The sequence below is a fragment of the Lepisosteus oculatus genome, chromosome 25 (genome assembly GCF_040954835.1).
Source record: "Lepisosteus oculatus isolate fLepOcu1 chromosome 25, fLepOcu1.hap2, whole genome shotgun sequence".
Classification (NCBI taxonomy): Eukaryota; Metazoa; Chordata; class Actinopteri; order Semionotiformes; family Lepisosteidae; genus Lepisosteus; species Lepisosteus oculatus.
In genome coordinates this window covers 5,064,604-5,084,710 of record NC_090720.1, presented here as the reverse complement: position 1 = coordinate 5,084,710, position 20,107 = coordinate 5,064,604, and the positions used below count along the sequence as shown (strand labels likewise).

Here is a 20,107-nt window from a genome sequence, read left to right as displayed (position 1 = left end):
AGGAAAAGCATGGGACAAAATATTGGGAACCTGCAGTATCAGACTCTATTAGATAGTATTAGACTCTGCCGACGGCAGGGAAATCATGGGTGTGATCTGCGTAACATGAGACGCGATACAAACCACCTTTCCAGGCCTGGACAGCTCCTCCCCTCCCATCACAGCGCTTTTAAGAAACTGGTGCAACACCTAAGGTACAGAAATGTGGAATACGAGAAACATCCTGTTTGACGGAGGCCAGTGGATGTACAGTAGCTGCTATTACTTCTGTATGCTGTTACTACGACTGTTCATAAAATTACAGCTTCAACAGGCCTAACCTATTCATTTTAAAAAATGCTACTTTATTTAGAAGTACCAAGCGGTTACTAATATTATTTACCGCAGATAAATAAGTATACTGTAGTAACTTGTTTAATATATATCGCCAAGAGTTACCTTCTTCTTCTTAAAAATAAAAAAAACAGGATCATTTGAAAAAAAAATCAGGAGATTCGATATAAAAAGCACACAGGTTTTATTGCATATCAATTTCATGTATAAATTCTTCATAGCATTGGAAAGATTACATTTGGTATACATTCCTATTCTACAGAATTAACATCAGAATCAGAGATTTTTTAATGGAATTTCTCTAAAGAAGTACATCTTTAATAATCACAAGCATCAAAATGAACTGCAATTTCAGAAATAGTTTTCTTTAATATTATTCTACAATCTTTTTCCAATTGTCATTACTTCTCCCCTCAAGCATATTGTTTTTATTGAAGAACCTCCTGCCCAGTTTTGTTTTTTAGAAGGCAGTAAAAGACTTGAAGTCTCCAAATGTACAACCTAACCACATGTACAATAAGTGCATCTACGTATTTTTTAAACATTTTTCTTGTACATTTTTCATAAAAATTTCACAAATGGACACCATTATGACCGCTAAACACAAGTCATGCACAGTATTTTTTCTTATAAACATAACAGAGGCGATATACAATTCAGATCCAATTGAAACAAGCACCATCCATTTTAAAACTTTCCCATATATTTTAATGAATTCCAGACATATACAACAATCGTTTTTTTAGAATAATATACAGTTTGAAAGAAACCATATTACTTATGCTTGTACTGTAACAGTGGAAAAAGACCAGCAGCCACATCATGTGATTTCTGCAGTGACCCTTAGTCAACTTTGTAAGAAAGCTGGTAATGTGATTTTTTTTTCATTTCATCTACAAACCCTACGCACGCTTACAACAGTAGTATGCGACATGAAGTTACCTCAGTTTTGCTTCATGGTGACCCATCGTCTTTCTTTGCATATATTAAAAGTAGTAAAAATTCCCATGTTTACCATGTACTTAATTTATGTAATATTTCGTAATGTCTAAATAATACTTTAGAAGCTTCTACTGCCATTTATTGAACCGCGTAATAGTTAATAGTACAACTGAAACAACACAACCCTGCCATCTACTGATGTCATTTTGTATTGCAGTGTGCTAGGAAAAGGAGCGTCGATTGCCGGTCCACAATTCACTGTTTTAAATCATTCAAAAAGCCTAAGTAGTATGTTGAAAATAATTTTGGAATCGCGCTACAGTCGTCACCCTGAAGGTATTTCAGCTCAGATTTTCCAGCAGGGGTGTCCTTGGGGTGTTAAAAGACAATTTTAAAGCACGGGGTTTAGCGCTCTAACACATTAACAGCATTCTTTATTCAAGAGTCATACTCTTTGCTTCGCTGGGTATGTCAAGTCAATAATTCGACCCTCAACTCAACCAGGACACGGCACGCTGTTTGATACAGTGTCCTAGGGCATCTTCTACCGACGGTTAAAGTGCTTATTTGAACCAATTAAGCCTCATCCTGAAAGTCCCTGACACAAATAATAACTTCATTCCTAACAGCCAGCTGTCTGCGCAAGGCAGCAACAGAGAGAAATATAAATGGAGCAGGAAAGAAAAAACCCACACCCACTGTCAAAGGTGAGTGCTACCTCTAATAAAATGAAGGTAACGTCGAGCTGAGGGAGGAATCATCTTGAGTGGAGAACGAGGCACGGTCTCGTTTTGCTAATTCCAGCAGCTGATTTGGATAGGTGGTCCCATAACGTCGTCCTCAGGATCGGCAGAGCAACTGCAGCGTTGGACAGGCAAGCACGCAGTGACACCCGGAAAGAAAATATCTCGGAGTGTCCTAAATATTCTTGACGGGCCATCTAGCACTTCCTAAGAATTCCCATTTTGAGTCAAATAACGAGGGGATGAACAGAAAAAGGCGTGACCCATTTTGTTCACGTTCACTGAGCACATGGATTCCCCCGAGAGCTGGTAGAAATGCAAGGACGCCCTCTAGGGGTGGTGTTTGGAGGCTGCAAGTTGGAGAATACGACAGCGATGCGGGAGTAAAAAACGTTTTTCCATTTAACCGTCAACAGTTAATGTTCTATCTATAAACATTTTTCTAAAAAAAACAAACAATGAAGTAATAAAACAATCTTTTTCATATTTTACAGACTTAACTTTTTTTTTTCCTGTCACACAATTCACTGGCTGGCTTCACAGTTCACTAAGGGTGCTATGGATGGTAAGTGCACATAGGCTAGATCTATTCATATCTTCACACAGGCAGGCAGACGAACAGAAAGTCATACTGTCTGAGGAGCATGGATACTCCTTGCAACACAAATACAGTACTGCTTCCAAAAGCACTGCAGTCAAAACCAGTCTTCACTTTCATTTAAAACAACACCTGAATTAATCCTGTGTAAGAGCTCTATGTACATGCATTAATTTTGTCCAGAACTACTGTTTTCTACAGTTTTGATTGATGTTCCCGAAGTTTGTGGGCCAAGAATAGTACATATATACAAGCACACATAAAACGGCAATTCCTCTAACCAGTAGGACACTTTTGTCAAGATCAGATGAAAACTGTTAGTTTAAACAGCAAAAGAGAGTAATTTACAGTAAAAAAAAAACCGCACAGGCTATAGTCTTCTGACAAAAACTCTGCTTCAGTTTTTTTTCTTTTTAATCTTTCCCTTATCATCTGATGTTTCCAAAGACGGCAGACTCTCATTCTCTCACGCAGCTCTTGAAAGAACCGTTTCTCGATTCCAGCACACAAAACCACAAGCTTTCACTCACTGAACCAGGAATGGGGTTAAACGTACAGTATGCATCGATCTAATAGGATTTTACACAACCCGCAAAAATGATTGATGGTGATCTTTCAGAACACGGCTGTGAAACTATGAAACGAGAAAACTGAACAAAATGACAAAATATTACCTTCCATTTAATCTATAGTAATACTTCTTTACTCTTTACCTTAGAATATGGCTCAAACATTAAGACTAAACGAGACTCTTAGCACGCAGAAAATATGTCTACTTACAGTATGATACGTAGTGTTGATGTGTTTGGAATCTGACATACTGAATTTCAAGAGGAACAACAATTGCTTTTTCTAAAGAAAGAGTTTATGTTCTTTCTATGCTTTTCTTTCCAATTTGGCACTCTGGCACTCTACATGACTGCTTGGTCTGGGGATTTTAATATCGCTCAATTTTAAATCTTTCCTTTCTCCTTCGAAAGAGTCAATCGTAAATGAAAAGGGAGACCTTTTCTAATCAACATTTTACTTCAACAGCCATTAGACCCTCCAACCCCCCCAAAATAAATAGAGTAACACAATAATTAATCGCGTCTACGGGAAGCAAGAAGAGCAAAACAACAACAGCAACACAAACCCTTCGAACAGAAATGATTGTCTGAGAACAAAACATTTTCTATGGGTCGTTTGGCACACACCACTCTTGCTACGCAATATCATACAACAACAGTACACAATTTTGGTCCTTCACTAAATAATTATATTAGAATTTTTTAGCACCATCACGGTGTCTAAGAAACAAAGAAACAATACTGTTTTTACAGAACAAATAATATACAAAGTAAAGAAAAAAAAATGTTGAGTTCAATAAAAATTAATTTAAAATTGAACAAGGAACAAAGATTATTTTGTTTTCATTGGCCCCTATGGGAAATAATTTAAAGTCCAAATTAAGTGATTCGTTTTAAAACCAATATTTTTCTTTTTTTTGCAACTCTGCGGACTGTCCTCTTCGAGGAATGCGTGCTCTGCTTGGGAGCGTTTGTTCAATTTAATTGCTATTCCAGCAGTTGCAGCTGCTCCTTGTTTTGTAGTACTTCACCTGTGCAAAGCCCCTCACCTGTTGGTAATACAGCGGCACGAATTACATTCACTGCGGTCAGGCAAGTTCGCCAAGGAATGACGTGAGCTGAGTGTTCACAGAGATAGCCGTGCCGAGATGATGTGCGGTAAACAACGCAGGCTGGTCATTGAATTATCTGTTTCGAGCCTCCCTCGGGAATGCAGGAAGTCATACATCAGAATAGCAATAATTCCATTAAGCTTATGTTGTTGGAATTCCATCACGACTTTTCGATTTGAAATGTAACGTTAAATGGAAGCAATTAATTACTCTTTAGGTCAGGGACTCTAATATTAATGATGATAATGATTGATGATGATTAATCTCTGGAAACAGTGGTTAATGAAGAAATTTGATAGTACTTTATATCTTTTAGCAGGGAATCATCTCCACACCCCACCAAAAACCCTATTAGACAGATACCACTTCTGTTTATTGCTATGACTTTTGCTGTTCACTCTATGACTCTGCAACACATGACAGGGCTTGTTTCCAGTGCAGAGCTTTTTGGATTCAAAACAATGAATCCTGGAGACTGCCGTCTCAAACCTGGGATTGTCTGGGTTAGAGAAGGTGGCTGCTGTAAACTTAGCGACTGTAGATCTCGGCAGCAAAATGGGGGTATTGCTAAAAAATGATTCGATTTCTTATTATTTTGACAGCTGTAGAATTCAAATGTCATTGTGCGCTATGGAGGCTTATGCAGTAGCAGTACAAAACAAGCATCAACTCAACAAATGACCTTGGTCCCCATTGCAGATGAAGACAGAAAGCAGAAGGTTCTTAATCTGATCGAGTTTCTGAAGTACAGCGCTGTGCTTTTTTCTATTGTCCGAGTGTGTGCTAACAGACACCAGAGCTGCTAAATACTGTTTGGACAGTGACTGTACTAAGTGGTGTAATAGTAAGGCAAGCTGAGCTGGGCTGACTGTAGGACATCAAGCCTCTCTGCCTCCACGATGTTCTTACTGGGCGGGTCTCTCTGCCCACTGATCCTCAAGGCTGGAGCCACTGGTCCCTGGGTGCCTCACATCGTCTCTCTCTCACTTTCTCTTGCTGTTGGTCTGATGGAGTTGGTCCCACTGTCCTTGGCATGGCCTGGCTCCTTCTGTCCCTCTCCCTCACGGTCTCTCGCTCTCAGATGTGGTTGAGTGGGTGAAAGCTGCCAGTCTCTGATGTGCCCCCTCCCATGTTCAGCCAAGCATCCAGAGAGTTCTGGGAGGATGTGTGCAAAGGATTGTTTTCAGACAGAGACAGCATCATTGCATAAGCCTGGAAAACACAAACAGAAATGAAACAGTACTGCAATATGGTCATTCTGGATGCTACGAGAACCACACTAGAGCCTAAAGCATTGGGGATCTTTCTGCTGCAAAAAAGGATCATGCACTTGTAAGGATTTGTAGAGGTTTTCTCCTGAAACCCCAAACCGGGAAATAATAAGCATTCAAAATCCTCACAGACACAGAAAAGGTCAATCCATGAAACCTCTTCTGAATTAACAGAGAAACATGAACCAGAGGACACAAGTGAAAACACAGCAGAAGACAATACTGTTGAATTGGATTCCTGGTGTCTTTCAAGAAATGGTTGGATGAGATCTTTGGATGCTACTAACTAGCAGACAAGCTAGATGGACTGAAAAACGTCCGTCCCCTGTTTGTTACAGTTCTCATATTCAGAATTTCAAAAGTAATCATGACTTACTAATCACATTCTGTACACTGATAGATAATAAAGGAAACCTTAACAATGATGCAAAGTTAACATAGGAAATTAGCTAAAGAAGAGTGTAACCTTTGGAATGGGCCAATTTAAAAGCTACGGCTTTGTTGTCATTGTAAGAGTTTCCATTGGTTAAATTAAGTTATTTTGGATAGCATTTGAATATTAACAGTCATAAGGCTGGAAACAAAAAAAACAACATATCAAATGATTTACATGACAGTTAAGGACTTAAAATCAGAAGACTACTATTTCAGTTCTTGGTGAATGCACCAGAAGATTCTTGTGCAGGTTAAGGAAATAAGAGTTAGTAACAGCAGCAGTTTCAAGTTTTGAAATCCATCTCACCCCCTTCCCTTCCACAAAGACAACAGATATCAGGCTGAAAAACATCTTGACAAACAGGAGGTATTTACAGCCAAAGCCTGAACCATTTTTCCTTAATAGGGACTATTGAATTCTATATTCAAGATGACTGATGACTCAGAATAGAATTAGTCCCATTTAGGATATCAAAGACTTCCTTTAAAGATTTGAAATTCACTGAAAGATTTTTCTGTGACCTTCGTTTCATAAATAAAGTCTACATAAAATGATAAAAGTTAAATAAAAGGCACTACCAGGATTCAAAACCTCAATAAAACTCTTCCTCTTGTAAAATGAATTCAAGTCACACACCTCTTTTATTTTCTATCTTTGGACTGTTTGAAATTAAAACCACGGGTTCAATTTCACAGGTTGCATCATTCTGTGTGATCTGCATGCTTTTGCGAGTTAATGTTTGCTCGGTCCATTAAAGAAATATATACTTTATTAAGATGATGCATGTTTTTTCTGTTGGCAGTTGCAGAGTTGTTCAATATGTGCTATAAATGAAAGATTGCTTCCAGTCACCACAGCCAGTGTGTTTAACCACAATGTGGATACAGGTCTCTGCTTCACTTTATCTTTTGCAATTGAGGACTTCTTTCTCAGTGCAGAGTGGCTGATTACATTTAAATCTCAAAACTCCAACAGATCAAGGTATCAAACTTATTTCAGACTTTACCCTAAAAATATAATCTAGGCCAGTGATTTTCTCTGTTTCTCTGCCAATTGGTATTGTTTAGTAAAAAAGAGCTAAATACATTCTCTTCTGTTTGCTTATGCAATGGTACCTTTTCCTTTGCTTACTGTGTGCAACAGGCAAATAAGGTTTCCCAACATGGTTTTTATATTTCTATTTGTACACCCTGACATGATATTGATATTAGGTCACTGCTTTAGTTAAATCAGTGAGGGACAAGTAATTAAGTATAAAAAGAATGGATCTTTATTTTTCTCTGCAGCTTAAATCTCAAAGACCTATCTGCAAGAAAAACTCATTGGTTCTTAAAACAGAAGAAATTCTAAGACTGGATACCCTTTGTCCTTTTTTGTTTAGGAAATCACATACCTGGGTTTTAGCCTGCCTGTACAGCGTCTCTTTTAATGCCTCAGACTCTAAGGAGGAGTTAAACATGTCTTTAACGTCAAATGGTTCCTCTGCAGCCTTACGGAGGTCCAGCCCCTTGGTGAAGCTCGGAATCTGCTCCAGCTCTAACAGGCCCGCTTCCTCCTCATCAATACACCTGCACCAACGAACGAGGGGTTGGGGAAGGGAGGTGTTCACACCTTGGGTTAGCTCTCCCGCCCCTGACCCAACCAGCCCAGCCAAAACAAGCCGCCCCTCTCTGCATGCGTGGGCAGGGGAGAGAGAGTGGCTGCACCAGCCACCCAGCGCAATACCAGACAGGCAGTGGAGGATGGCAGGGAGTGAGGAGAGAGATGACCCACTACTGGGGAGGATGAGAACACACACTGTCCCATGCACTTTATGCTAGTCGTTTTATTTTGCGTCAAGCTCTGACCCAAGATGACAAGTGATAAAAATAGGATGGGAGACACCACAGGCTAATAGCCTATACCTGAACGATTAAGTGGAGCTTACACATACAGCATCTCAGTGATGTACAGTACAGTAGGTAATGGGGTGGATATGATGCACACTGTCTGCTGCATGCTTAACACAACACCAAAATCAGCAATGTTGAATTGTAAGAGTGTGAGACAGACAAAACCCCTTTGCGTCCTTTATCTACACCATCTTACAATTCAGTCTGGAGCCCACAAATGATGTACACCAAGTCACCACATGGGGAGACATGTTGGAGAAAGCACAGAGTGTGGCTCACCTTCGAGTTTGCTCATAGCTCATGGAGAGAGAAGATGGCTCCTCCTCATCTTCGTAGCTGCCCTGGGGCACGGTGGCCGGGGACACACCCTCGTCCTGCGATTTCTCCGTCAGACTGCCGTCCTCGTCTTCATCATCCCCCTCTCCTTCCTCCTCATCTTCCTCCTCGTCTGCCCCCCGCCTGCGGAGTTTGGAGTTTGGGAGCGCACAGCTCTGTGGATGATCGTCCTCCTGGATCTCTGGCCTGGAGACAGAGCAGTCACAATTCAGGCCCAAGAGCTGACACAGCCTTTAGGGCTGCATTAACACACCCCTAGCACATTTGCAGAGTGACTGAAGATTTTTTGTGCACCAATAAAAATCTGCTCTGCCTTTTCCAAATACAAAGTGATACAATTAACTTAAAAAACAACTCCTGGCACCACTTCTTACAGATCGTTAAGCTAACATTTACATTCAGAGCAAATGTCGATGAGAAAGGTTTAAAAATCATTTGCTTCCAATATTAAAGCAAAATTCGTGTTATTCTTACTAGAGCGGTCTTACACAAGAGCCGTCTGATTAAGACATTTTCCAAATTTGGATGTAACAGTCATTATTTGATATACCCTAATGTGCTGGACAATGTCAAGCAATAATAAACCCATTCAGAAAGTTTTACTGACCCAATTAAGGTAATAAACAAACAGGCTCATGGTTAATGAAAGACATTCTGAAGAGCAAATCCCAGCAGGCTAAATATTCTATTACAAGAAGGTCAGCTTAAATCCATCCAAAGTCCATTTCGTATAGTTCCTTTCTTTAAGAGATGTCATGGGGAAAGTTGCTGCTTTGCAAACAGCCTATCAACACACACAATAATTATTTTTTCAGGGTTTCCAGGCTATGCAGGTTCACAGCTAATGATGTCATTTCCTCGGTCAAATTTACTCATCAAGCAGCTTACCACAGTGAGCACGCAGTGACATTTATCAAATCAGACCTGAGTATGAGAACTGGGGGGAAGAGCCCCTGTTTGTTCTCCACTTTCAATCCAGATTAAGTATCATATAGTCAAATTTTCTGTTTGAAAGAGAAAGAAACTATTTGGATCCAGACAGAGCGCAGTTCTGCAGGGACCTGGGTTTTGTCATCTAGTCTAAACACGTCACTGGGGTGTTTGTGTTAGTAGGGGGTTTGATCAATTTATCTTGCAGATAAATGCCCCAATCTAACTCTCCCTGAGGGCCAATCATGCCAGCCTGCCACAGCTCCAGCACTGTCTGTTTCTGTCAGGGCTAGACGGTCTTAAACTGCCGCGATCTGTTACAGGAAGTGCCAGGGTCATTTTTTTTATGTCAGTTTGAAATCGAAATAGCCCCTGTCCTCGTGTGTTTTGCTTCTACAGCCTGTTTCGGATAAAAAAATAAGTCAAAATTGAAGTCCTGTTTCTTTTAAGTTTGTTTCCCTGACACAATCGTTTCAATCAGCCTGACGTGCTTATAAATGCTTCGACGCAAAATGCACCAGAGAGCAAAGGTATGGTCTGTATGAAGACCGCAATACACAGCTGTGTGTCAGTGAGGGAGGTTTCCAAGGAGAGTGCTTTTCAGACAGACAGAAAACAGAGCACTTATTTGAATTACAGATATTAAAATGCCAAGCTCACTTGTCTAAGATGGGATGGACTATTGATCCCAGATGCCTTGGACTAATTTTTCCTCCATAGGGCTTTTCATGTCTTTGAGTAAAAAAAGAAATGATTAGGCGTTTGCGGGCTGGCAATACGGAAGAAGTGACGAAAATAAAGGGAAGACCATTACATGTCACAGAAAGAATTTAAGTGTCTATTTTTCATGCTCATTTGTTAAGACAGCATTTATTTCCTTTGACACATCTATACGCACAAATGAAATTCCCGCGGGCGGCCACATTGGGTTGAACGTTTACAGAAGAGCATCTGTGAATTATACTGGATCTGGGCATATGTTTTTTTTCTGTAATGAATTTTGTTGTGTGTTTTCATAAGCAAGGAAACTGCCCCTGGTGTGAATCTGGCTAAGCTTAAGCATTCGAGACTTCGACAGGGAGCAAATGGAACATTTAGTCATTTCTGCTTCAAAAGTTTGACTCCTTGGGTTCGTGCTGTTATGCTTCACAGCCACCTTAGACTGCATAGTGTCTCAGAACCACCAGGGAGCAGCAAGGAAGTCCTGGTTGGCCCAGTGAGCACAGTATGAACATAAGGACTAAGAGGGAAGAAGCAGAAAGCATCTTAATGCTTTTGCTCTTACTATACTAGGTAGCAATTCATAATGACAACCTATTCCCAATTCCCAACCAATCACTATAATACAGTTTCTAAAGAGAGCAGTTACTGCTCGTCTCTACATGAGAAACATGAACCACTTTTCATATTTCAGATGTGAAGAACTACTGGGTGTTCAGCTTGCACATGTTAGCATATGTCACACTGGGACAGAAATGTCTACCTTTTATCTGTTGAACTGGATGCTTGGTTCAGTTCACTGCTGGAAATAAAATTCCGGATTTCAGAAAAATAGGAGTCCTCTTTCTCATCTAAAAGTGCATGATTGTCTGGCTCCGAGTTGGGAGAAGAGATGTTTGTTCCCAGGTTTGACAGAATCCCAGAATGCTGACTCACTGGATGGAAAAAGACAAGGTATTACAAAATTGAGATTAAAAGATTAAAAGAAAATGCAATAAAGAAAAAAAAATTGAAAGCATACAAAGACTTTCTGACAGCTACTTACAAGCACAAATGAGCTTAATCTGTTTATATTTAAAAGCAACAACAGTTATATTACAAATACAGGACCAAGAGGGAAAGGCTTATCATTAATCCATACCCTGGCAAACAGTGTCATTTGCTAATCTGATTATGTTTAAGGTGATTATCTTATACAAATTATAACTATTAATTAATGGTTGTCCAGAGACTTGGAGGACAAAGACAGACATTATCTAGTGCTAAAATTTTGACCCTAACTATCAACCAGCCTCTCATCCTGTGTTCATATAACTTCTAGTTTAAAACAAAGTCAAGGTGAGAAATACAGATATAACAGAAAGTCATGGACACATTCTTGTTGTGCTGTGTTAGCACATGGCAAGGAGTACCTGGGATATTCTCATGCTCGTGTTTCTTGAGGTGACGGTCGAGGTTGGTCTGCTGACCAAAGCAGCGATTGCACAGGTGACACTTGAAGGGCTTCTCCTTGTTGTGGATGTTGCGCACGTGTCTCTGTAGGTTGGAGGAGATGCTGAAGGATCGGTCACAGTACTTACATCTGCAGAGGGAGGGAGAGGGAGAGATGCAGTGAGTGCCCCAGCTTTGCTCCATAAACACTAATCAGCGACTGCAGAATGCCCCAGTCTAAACAGAGGAGGCACGTTTCTGTTTGTCTTCTTTTATTTGCGGGACAAATTTGTCATGCCTGTTCTGACAGTCAAAGCCTCAGAGTCATGTGGGGGTGAAATCAGATACAGTACTACCAAACAGTTTTTGAGTACCTCTGGTTGTTTTTGCTTCACTACTGGAAAAATAAATATAGTCTGCGTAAAGACCAGGGAACACCCGAGAGCAATGCTCCAGAATCTGAAAGGCACACTGGATGGTGTTCAATGCTTGGTGCTCCAGCTGGACCTTTGCTACATACTTTGCAAAAAGAAATCAAATCTTTAAATATACAAATGACTTCAAGCAAAGGCCAGTCCAAGAAACATTAACCATTATGGTATCCTCTGCATACTTGGCTTAGAATCAATGATTGTTCATCCATCCACATATCTAACAAAAAGGCTGGGGGAAAGAAAACTATTAAATTTCCATGGAATAAAACGAGATTTAAGTTATTTCAAGCTTATTTAAAGGAAATGGCCTTTTAAGAGTCCTGAAAGTGATAGTAAACTACCACTTCATCATCCTGTACTGAAAACACACTTTAAAACCAACATACCAGTGGAAAATAGATATGAACAAAATTAGAACTGTTGTTATTTTTCACTGAGCAAGACATTATTGCTGGTTTAGTATGTTTAGTATTATGATCTGGAGTTTGCTAACGTCTGCGAGTAAAATAAACAGGAAAAACAATTGCACCACCTTGTGGTAAAGACACAACGCTGCATTTAAAATGTTATTCTTCTTTTAATGATTTTAATGATTTCACACGCCCAGAAACGACAACGTCAGAAATCTTCTGACACGTGCAATTGGTACTGCAATGTTTTAAAAATGGCTCAGAAATGAACAAGACTTTCTCAAAGTCTTGTCATGTACTGTTGCATGAATCACACTCATTGTTTTCCCAAGTAATGTAAACTACTAAGTGCATTAATTGAGCAAGGCTTTGAGATGCTTCCAAACTGTACACTAAAAATTGATCTAGAGGGTGAAAGAATTGTGTTTTTTTTTGTCTCAGTGTTTGAAATCTGTGTAGGATTCTATGCTCAAAATGCTCAGCATCCAGGTGGAGGGGAGTCCCCATTACCTGTAAAGTGCTTTGAGTGGAGTGTCCAGAAAAGCACTATATGAGTGTAAGCAATTATTAATGATCATTATTATAATTAAGCTGCACAATTAAACGAAGACATTTGAACTGTCTAAACATACTGTAGCATAAGTCACAATCTGTAAGAACATCAAGCTGATCACAAAATGTATGAATGCAAGTGTAAAGGGTGCATAGCATAATATATATAACACCCAAAAAAAGCCCGCTCTCTATGTGACGTTTCTGAGCTGTCTTTTGATCTCATCAATAGAGGGTTCCTAAATAATTAAATCAACTTTACAGCCGATATTTTTATTGGGAAAAAATTCAATTTGCTCCCATCTACGTAGCAAGGGATATACAATACTCAAGGACACAAGGGTAGTAACCCACCTGTGATTTGAACCTACTACCTAAAACCCGAGAGCCCTAACTACTCCTCAACAACCTGCAATATTTCAGACAGTTGTAGAGGGTACTGAGAGACTTTCCGTGGCCGAGCTGGCCCTTAGGGGTATCACAGGGCAACCTAGATTAATCACAAGGACATCAATTTTCCGCGATGATAAATAAACACTCTGGAAGTTGTGTTTAACTCTTTAGACAGTCTCTCTTTGTTAGGAGGTTGTGCTCCTTGGCTGCAGATACACAGCTGCCACCTCCCCCCACTACCCCTTACTCTAAAGCTGGCTTTCAGTGCTAATTGCTTTGGGAAAATCTCTCGTCATCAAGCGCTGGAATCAGAAGCTGGGCCTTTTCATGTTCTTCTACGGAGCTATTTTTTTCCTCGCTAATTTCCAGACTTGGTGCATCATGGTTCACCAAGAATGGTCAAACGCCAAAAAGAAGAAGAAAAAGAAAAAAAAATCTAAAATAAATGTATTCCTGCGTCCAAGGGGATTTATAATTACTTCACTGCTGTAAGAGGACTGCCTTTTTTTAATCTTACATGGTTGTATGTGGACCGTTACATTCTGAATGGGGTCTTTCAGTGGTCAACCCACATGGGCCAATTTCTGTGCAATAGGCCCGATACCATCTCCACCACTCAAATCTCCAGCTACAATGAGCCATGAAGGGCTTTTTAAACAAGACTCCCTCTTTCTCTCTGCTGGTCTTGCCTTATTTGCCTGGAAGTAGCAGAGATAATGATTCCTGCTATTTGTTAGGGTAAATTGTTTCTAAATGAGCTAATCAGTAGATTATAATGACTGAGCTGACCAAGCACTGCCTGGCTCCTGTGAGACTTTCACAGCAACGTTCACAGTCCCTTTGGCACTGCCACAGCCAACATAGAAAAACGCAACTCTTTATCAGCTACATTTTCCCTGGTTAAGCCAAAGTTCTGCAAAGAAAGCAAATGACCAATCGGTGTGCATCTGTCCCTATATATCTCTCTGAAATGATGGAACAAACTACTGTACTTCTAATGTTAAATCATAACTTAAATATGGCTTTCTATCCTCTAAAGAAAAAGCAGAGATTAACTCCATGTTGAAAACTGAACAAGAAGAAAATACAGAATGTTTCAGCTGAGAAGCCTCCTTCTTCTAAGGAAAAATTTGATGGCCATAATTTCTCCAAGGTCCAAAAGAGCAATTGATATTTTGGTAGTTTCTGAATACAAACACAAATTAAAGGATTATGATATAGTATTATCTATACTTATCAGAAAACAGCACAAAGTTGCTTTAAGATGCAACCTTCTTAACATTCTCACTTGTTTTCGCAGTGAGAATTTCACAGTTGCCCTTGATTGGTATCTTTCACAAAAAAATTAAAGAAGGCTTCCTGTATTTTGACCAAATTCAAAGACAAAGTCATGAGAGCTGTAAAGTGGGAAGATGACTCTTTCTTGCCATTAGCAGTCAGGTTTGTGACGTGTGAGACAGCTAAAAAGTGTTCCTGATTGGTCACTGGTTTTTCAATGAAATGGACTAGTGGCCTGCCAGCAATAGCGTGACAGGAAAAACACTTTACACTTCCGAAGGGGAGCAAAGTCAAACCCGCGATTCCAGGGGTTAAGGGTCAGAAAAACATGGTCACTCTGGGTTCCGCTCAGGGAAAAAAAAATGTGATCAATGTGGTTTGGGCCTTTAAAAATCACTCCATTCCCTGCATTACATCTTAACTAAAACGGTCTGTCTCACATGGCAGACAGCCATAGATTAGCTGTTTAGCTTCTTAAATTTCTCCTGAATGTCATTTCTGTAAACCGTGAGTTTTCATCCCATTCCTCTCCTATAGAATGGCATGCTACAGCAATTAGACCTAATAGCATTGCTTTGAGATAGTTTGTTTTCATTGGTCATGGGCTGTGTTCAAGACATTCTTTTACCCCATCATAAACACCCCCTCCAGCCTGCAGGAGATGGTCTGATGTGCTCCAGAAAAAGAGCTGAGACTTGGTTGAAATAGATGGTTTCGGGAAATGGTTTTCCTTTTTTTTCCTTTGGGAAGGGGGAGTGCGGATTGCCAAGTCCAAAGCACTGTCAGAAGTTTGGTGACACTGCCCATCCCTGTTAATCAGCCGCCCACACCATTAATCCAGTGCTCCCCATGACATGCTGTACCTTGGAAATCAAAGCTTTCCCCAGCAATTACAGTTACTGTTGTTGGAAAGTGCAGCTGTTTGAGAGCCAAATCAATGATAATTAACTGGTTCTATAAACAGAACATGAAAATCTCCAGGGTGCTATTACAACCCAACATTGTGCAGAAGTTGTTCTTCCACCTCCCAAACATCTGGGCAGACAAAATTAATCTTCCTTTCCTTTCTCTGTCTCCTTGTCTCTGCACAAGGCTCTTGACTTCTCAAAACTGAGAATGTACATAACACACACTTACACAGGACCTACACACAATAGCTTAGGCAGCGGAAGAAAAATATATAAAAAACAATTAGTCGTACGATCTTATACTGTTTGTACTCTTTTCACTTGTAATAATAAATTATTGAGTATAAACTATAGAGTAGTTTGATAGTTTGTGCTTTTTTAGTGGCTGAATGGGCTCAGAATGCAACAAACCGAGAACAGGAGGCATTCTTTTACCCAAAGAGTGGTGGAAGGATGGAACAAGATCCCCAGGCATGATACTGAACCCGATACCCTGGTTTCTTTCAAGACATGGCTGGATGAGATCCTTGGATCCATTAACTACTAACTGCCAAACAGGCTAGATGGGCTGAATGGCTTTCTTTTATTTGTATCCTTTGTTTGACAAAAGGGGAGAAAATGCAGATGTCTTACCTGTAAGGCTGCTCTCCTGTGTGTGTTCGTAAGTGCCTCGTGAGATTAGCTGACCTGGGGAAGATCTTCCCACAGTACCTAATGACAATAAGAAAAAAAAATATTCTTATTACATTTTTTTTAAGGTTTCAAAATCTCCAATCAAATATTTTTCTTCCCGCGGCCCGTTGGAAATCACTGTAGATTAGCTGCAAGAACCCTTGCACAGCACGAGATCCAGACAGACATGCATTCACACTTCCTTCATACTGCGATCCCCACAGAACCAACAGCAAAAATCAGGACATGGGAACCCTGATGCAGCTCGTACAAATCACATACATAAAGCTCCAGCTAATGACATAGCCCAGACATGAACTAGTGATCCCAAGACACCAGGACCCACACCGTCCTCCGAACAGACACTTTTACCTTTTGAGCCATTTAGGGCACCACTCATTTATATTGTTAATATGAAAAATACCAGACTGTGACACATGCTCAGGAAATGTCAGAGGTAGTGGCTTAACACTGAAATCGGTATTTTCTTTACCGTTCTTACAATCATTTTCTATTTCCTTTACAGCCCTCTCCGAGAACTTTTCTTTAGGCGCATTGCAATGTAACACTTAATATGAGCTGACATCTGTAACCAAATACATTAATATACACCAGGTTCAGAGAGGGACAGCAGCCTCTGGAACAGAGTATTGTTCCATGTAGACTAAGAGTTCCCCAGATGACTACCCTGATTCCACAGAAAAGCTTTTAAATGCCGCCTGCTATGGCCATCACTACTCCTGTCCACCAAAACCATTCTGTGCTCTTCCCTTGGTCCTTGTGATCCGTACGACCTGTGCGCTGTATGTGTCTGGGATGGCCGTCACTGTACCTGCAGGTGTAGCGCTCTTTGCCTTTCCTCAAGATGGCGTCAGAGAGCGAGGGCGGCGGCGAACGGAAGTTGAAGAGGTGGTGTGAGGAGTGCTGCAGGGAGCTGGAGGAGTCCAGTTTCAAAGCGCCGAAACTCTCCAGCTTCTCTGTCATGTTCTCGATGGCGGACATCTGGGGCAAGAAAAACAGCCGCTGATCGTGGGGGAAGACACAAGTTGTTGTTTTTTCGCCCCCCCATCACAGCACAGTTTCATCTTTGCTTTCTATGCTGACTGAATCAAATGTTTGACAACAATAGCTCATAAAGCACAAATATCATTACATCTGCAATAAAGGGAAGCTGTGCAAGGTTTTGAAGAGTTTTTTTATGCATTCCATTGAGAAGACCCCCTGTCTTCACTGTCATGATGCACGAGGCCAATGTGAAATTTCCTCATTTGGATGCATGGTTTATTTGAAGAATGCAGCGTACAAACCGCTTCTCTACTCTCACTGCTCTGTCTGTGAAGCCTGCCATTGTATCGCTAGGTATATGGGGATCTAATAAAACCTGCAGTTCTTTTCTGCCTAGCGTTGCTAATCAGTAGGCTAGCCACCGAGACGTACTGTACATCTCAATTATCACATAAGGGGCTGGCAATACAGTGACCAATATTCGGGCAATATCAGCAAATCGAAATAAAAAAGACGAAAAATAAAAAAGATGCATTATGTAACATAGTGGCTTGTACAGAAGTAGATGAGGACATTCGGAGAAGACTATTGTGGCCCCCACTGTCTATGGAACACAATAGCGAGGCAGTTAATGTTTCCTGAAAGGGCTGGAATTGCATCATTACCGAGGGGGCGGAAGACAGGAGGAAGCTGTATATCAGAAGGTCGGCTCTGGATTGTGCAGCTTCAAGTCACCTCCCTGACCTATCGCACGTTTACAGCCACTTAACAGGGCCCTGGGGATCTGCCGAGCCAAGACCGTGCTCTCAACCCGTCTGAGAGAGAGACGGCACCACGGTCAACCTGAATGCGCTATTTGAAATGAAGAGGTGACAACACAATGTAGTGAAAGATACCGCTCACTGATATCATATCTCGATTAACCTTGTAACAAAGGATTTGCTGTCTGGTTTGTTTCCAGAAACAGCTTACATCATTCTTTGTTTCTGAGTACGCTGAACCCAACAAATATAGTCTCAGTTGGATTTTAATTGTTTCTTTAATGACCGAAAAGAGAAGCGTTTTTTTAGCATTGTAACGTATCCAGTTTCCAACCGGCCTCATTAAGTTTGAAACCTTTTTCATCAGAGTAAACCAGTGTGTAGCTCAAAACACATTTAAGTCTTTCTCCTCTACAAAGTTTTTCTTGTGAATATGGTGTTTTGCAGTGCAATGGGGTAAAAGTGGACGAGAGCTGAAATGTAGACCTGCCACAACAACAAGTTAGCTCCTTGAGAGCAGAAATTGGCATTCTTTTAGGCATCACAGTTGCATCCTCAATTCTACTAAACTCCTGCTGATGGATCGTCCAGTGACTTTCTTTAATTAGTATGAGGGGAAACAAAATGTTCCAACAACAATATTTTATTTTATCCCACAGGAAAGACTAAAAATCTTGTCCCTTAGGGCAATCCTGAGAGGCCCAGCCAGATGAGGAACTTGCTCGAAGTGCAGGTCAAGCTCTTTGGCCCAGGTGTTAATAGCTGGACCCTGGGTCAAGCTAGCAGCGGACTGTGACCTGAGTCCCACAAACTGGTAGAGCCGGGATTAGTCAGACAGAGGTCTCTCAGCTTTCCAGCTTGACAGTGATGCCAGTAACTGAAAAACTCTGTAAAGAGTGGGTGTTCAAGGAACACGTTTGTACCTGTCATTTTCTCCTGAGCAGGTACCTTAGTCATAACCAGAAAGCCAACTCTTTAAAAAACAACTGACAATTATAAATGGGGTTTTAAGAAAAGTAACTGGTAATTGCAAATTAAAAAAATATAGACCACCTAAAATTCTTTGTAATGGTGCTGTTAAACTGGAATTAAGTTGGAATTTTAGGACTATGTTAGGCATCACTGCACAGCCAGAAAACCTGCTTCTTTTTCAAAACAGAGAGCTCTGACACACTCTCTCCTGGGCAGCTGCTGTCCCTGTGCCACCCAGCCTGGAGGAGGGCAAACGAGGGATTTCTCACCATTGAGAGAGGGTCAGATTCCCAGAGCAGATAAACCAGTTCCCAACAAGAGCCGCTATTCTACTGGACACAAACACAGGATGTCCCTGATGGACACGCCGGCATTATCTAGCAAGCCAGAGAAGAAAAATGGGGGGAAGTTGGTAACTATATGCTCTACAGGAGCTGCTGGGAGAAACAATGTGAGAACTATGTTTAGCTTTAGAAGTTGTTCCGTGGGATAGCACACACAATTCGAGAGGTTATTATTCCTATTAATTATTATTATTATTATTATTATTATTATTATTATTATTATTACTACTCTGCAGTGGAAGGGGTATGTTTAAAACAGCGACTGGTCTTTGTTACTCTGGATGAGTAACATACTTCTCTTTCAGTGTAACCGCTGTAGTAATCGGTGAGCCCGTGTCTCACCTTTTAAGAAAACAGACATGGCTGGCTAGCTTTCAAATGCAGCTTAAAAATGGTCAAACTCATACAGGACAACAGGACCAATTTCCTTCTTAAAACTAGAACTGGAAAAGAAAACGGACTGTCATTTTTACAGAAGTCTATTCTCTTTTTATAATTTCTATGCAATGTTAATGTGCATGGTCTTAGGTCACAGAGCTCATGATGTATATTTTCAATACCAGTGAGTAATGGGTAATAAATACAGTAGGTCATGATGCAGCTAACGAATGATCTGTCTTTTCCCCTGTTCCATTAAGTACTACTGCTAAGAGTGTCATCTCAAGACTGGGATTGGCCTGATGGCTGAGGGGCATGCTGTATTACCTGTGGGTGGAAGAGCAGGGGCGAAGGCCTCAGGTATTTCTCTTTCAGGGCTCCAACGGGGTCAATCAGCTTCCTCTTCTCCACCCTGCTGGACCACAGCACAAAGGGTTACGTACGAAGGTCAAATCGAAAGGCCTCTGCACCTAGCAAAACTTCAGGAGCTGCCTTAGCATTTCAGTCACACATGCCACAGGGTACAGAGCTAAAGCTTCTTGAAAAAAGCCTGTTCGCTTCTTAAAAAAATGCCCAGGTGCCTTCCCAGTCATATTTTCCTATCAGTGAAGAGGACCTGGCAAGAACTGCTGAATTGAACTCATCCCGTTATTAAATTACTTAAATTAGATAAGTGCAGATAAGGTA

General features: G+C 40.7%; 1 protein-coding gene across 11 annotated transcripts in view; it reads right to left on the bottom strand.

Moving 5' to 3' along the window:
• Positions 1–500: 500 nt before the first annotated feature.
• prdm16 (PR domain containing 16) overlaps positions 501–20,107 on the bottom strand; it is a 222,748-nt gene continuing 203,141 nt past the window's right edge. For 5 of the 11 annotated variants that reach the window (XM_015337212.2, XM_015337214.2, XM_069183652.1 and 2 more), the window contains 9 exons: positions 19,748–19,835; positions 16,793–16,962; positions 15,922–15,999; positions 11,295–11,464; positions 10,646–10,817; positions 9,823–9,894; positions 8,176–8,418; positions 7,398–7,572; positions 501–5,509 (listed from right to left, as the gene is read on the bottom strand). In XM_015337212.2, the coding sequence (XP_015192698.2) occupies positions 5,375–5,509; positions 7,398–7,572; positions 8,176–8,418; positions 9,823–9,894; positions 10,646–10,817; positions 11,295–11,464; positions 15,922–15,999; positions 16,793–16,962; positions 19,748–19,835 (1,303 nt within the window). In that variant the 3' untranslated portion in view covers positions 501–5,374. The remainder of the gene's footprint in view (positions 5,510–7,397; positions 7,573–8,175; positions 8,419–9,822; positions 9,895–10,645; positions 10,818–11,294; positions 11,465–15,921; positions 16,000–16,792; positions 16,963–19,747; positions 19,836–20,107) is intronic. The other 6 variants (XM_069183654.1, XM_069183658.1, XM_069183655.1 and 3 more) reach the window with 4 other exon arrangements.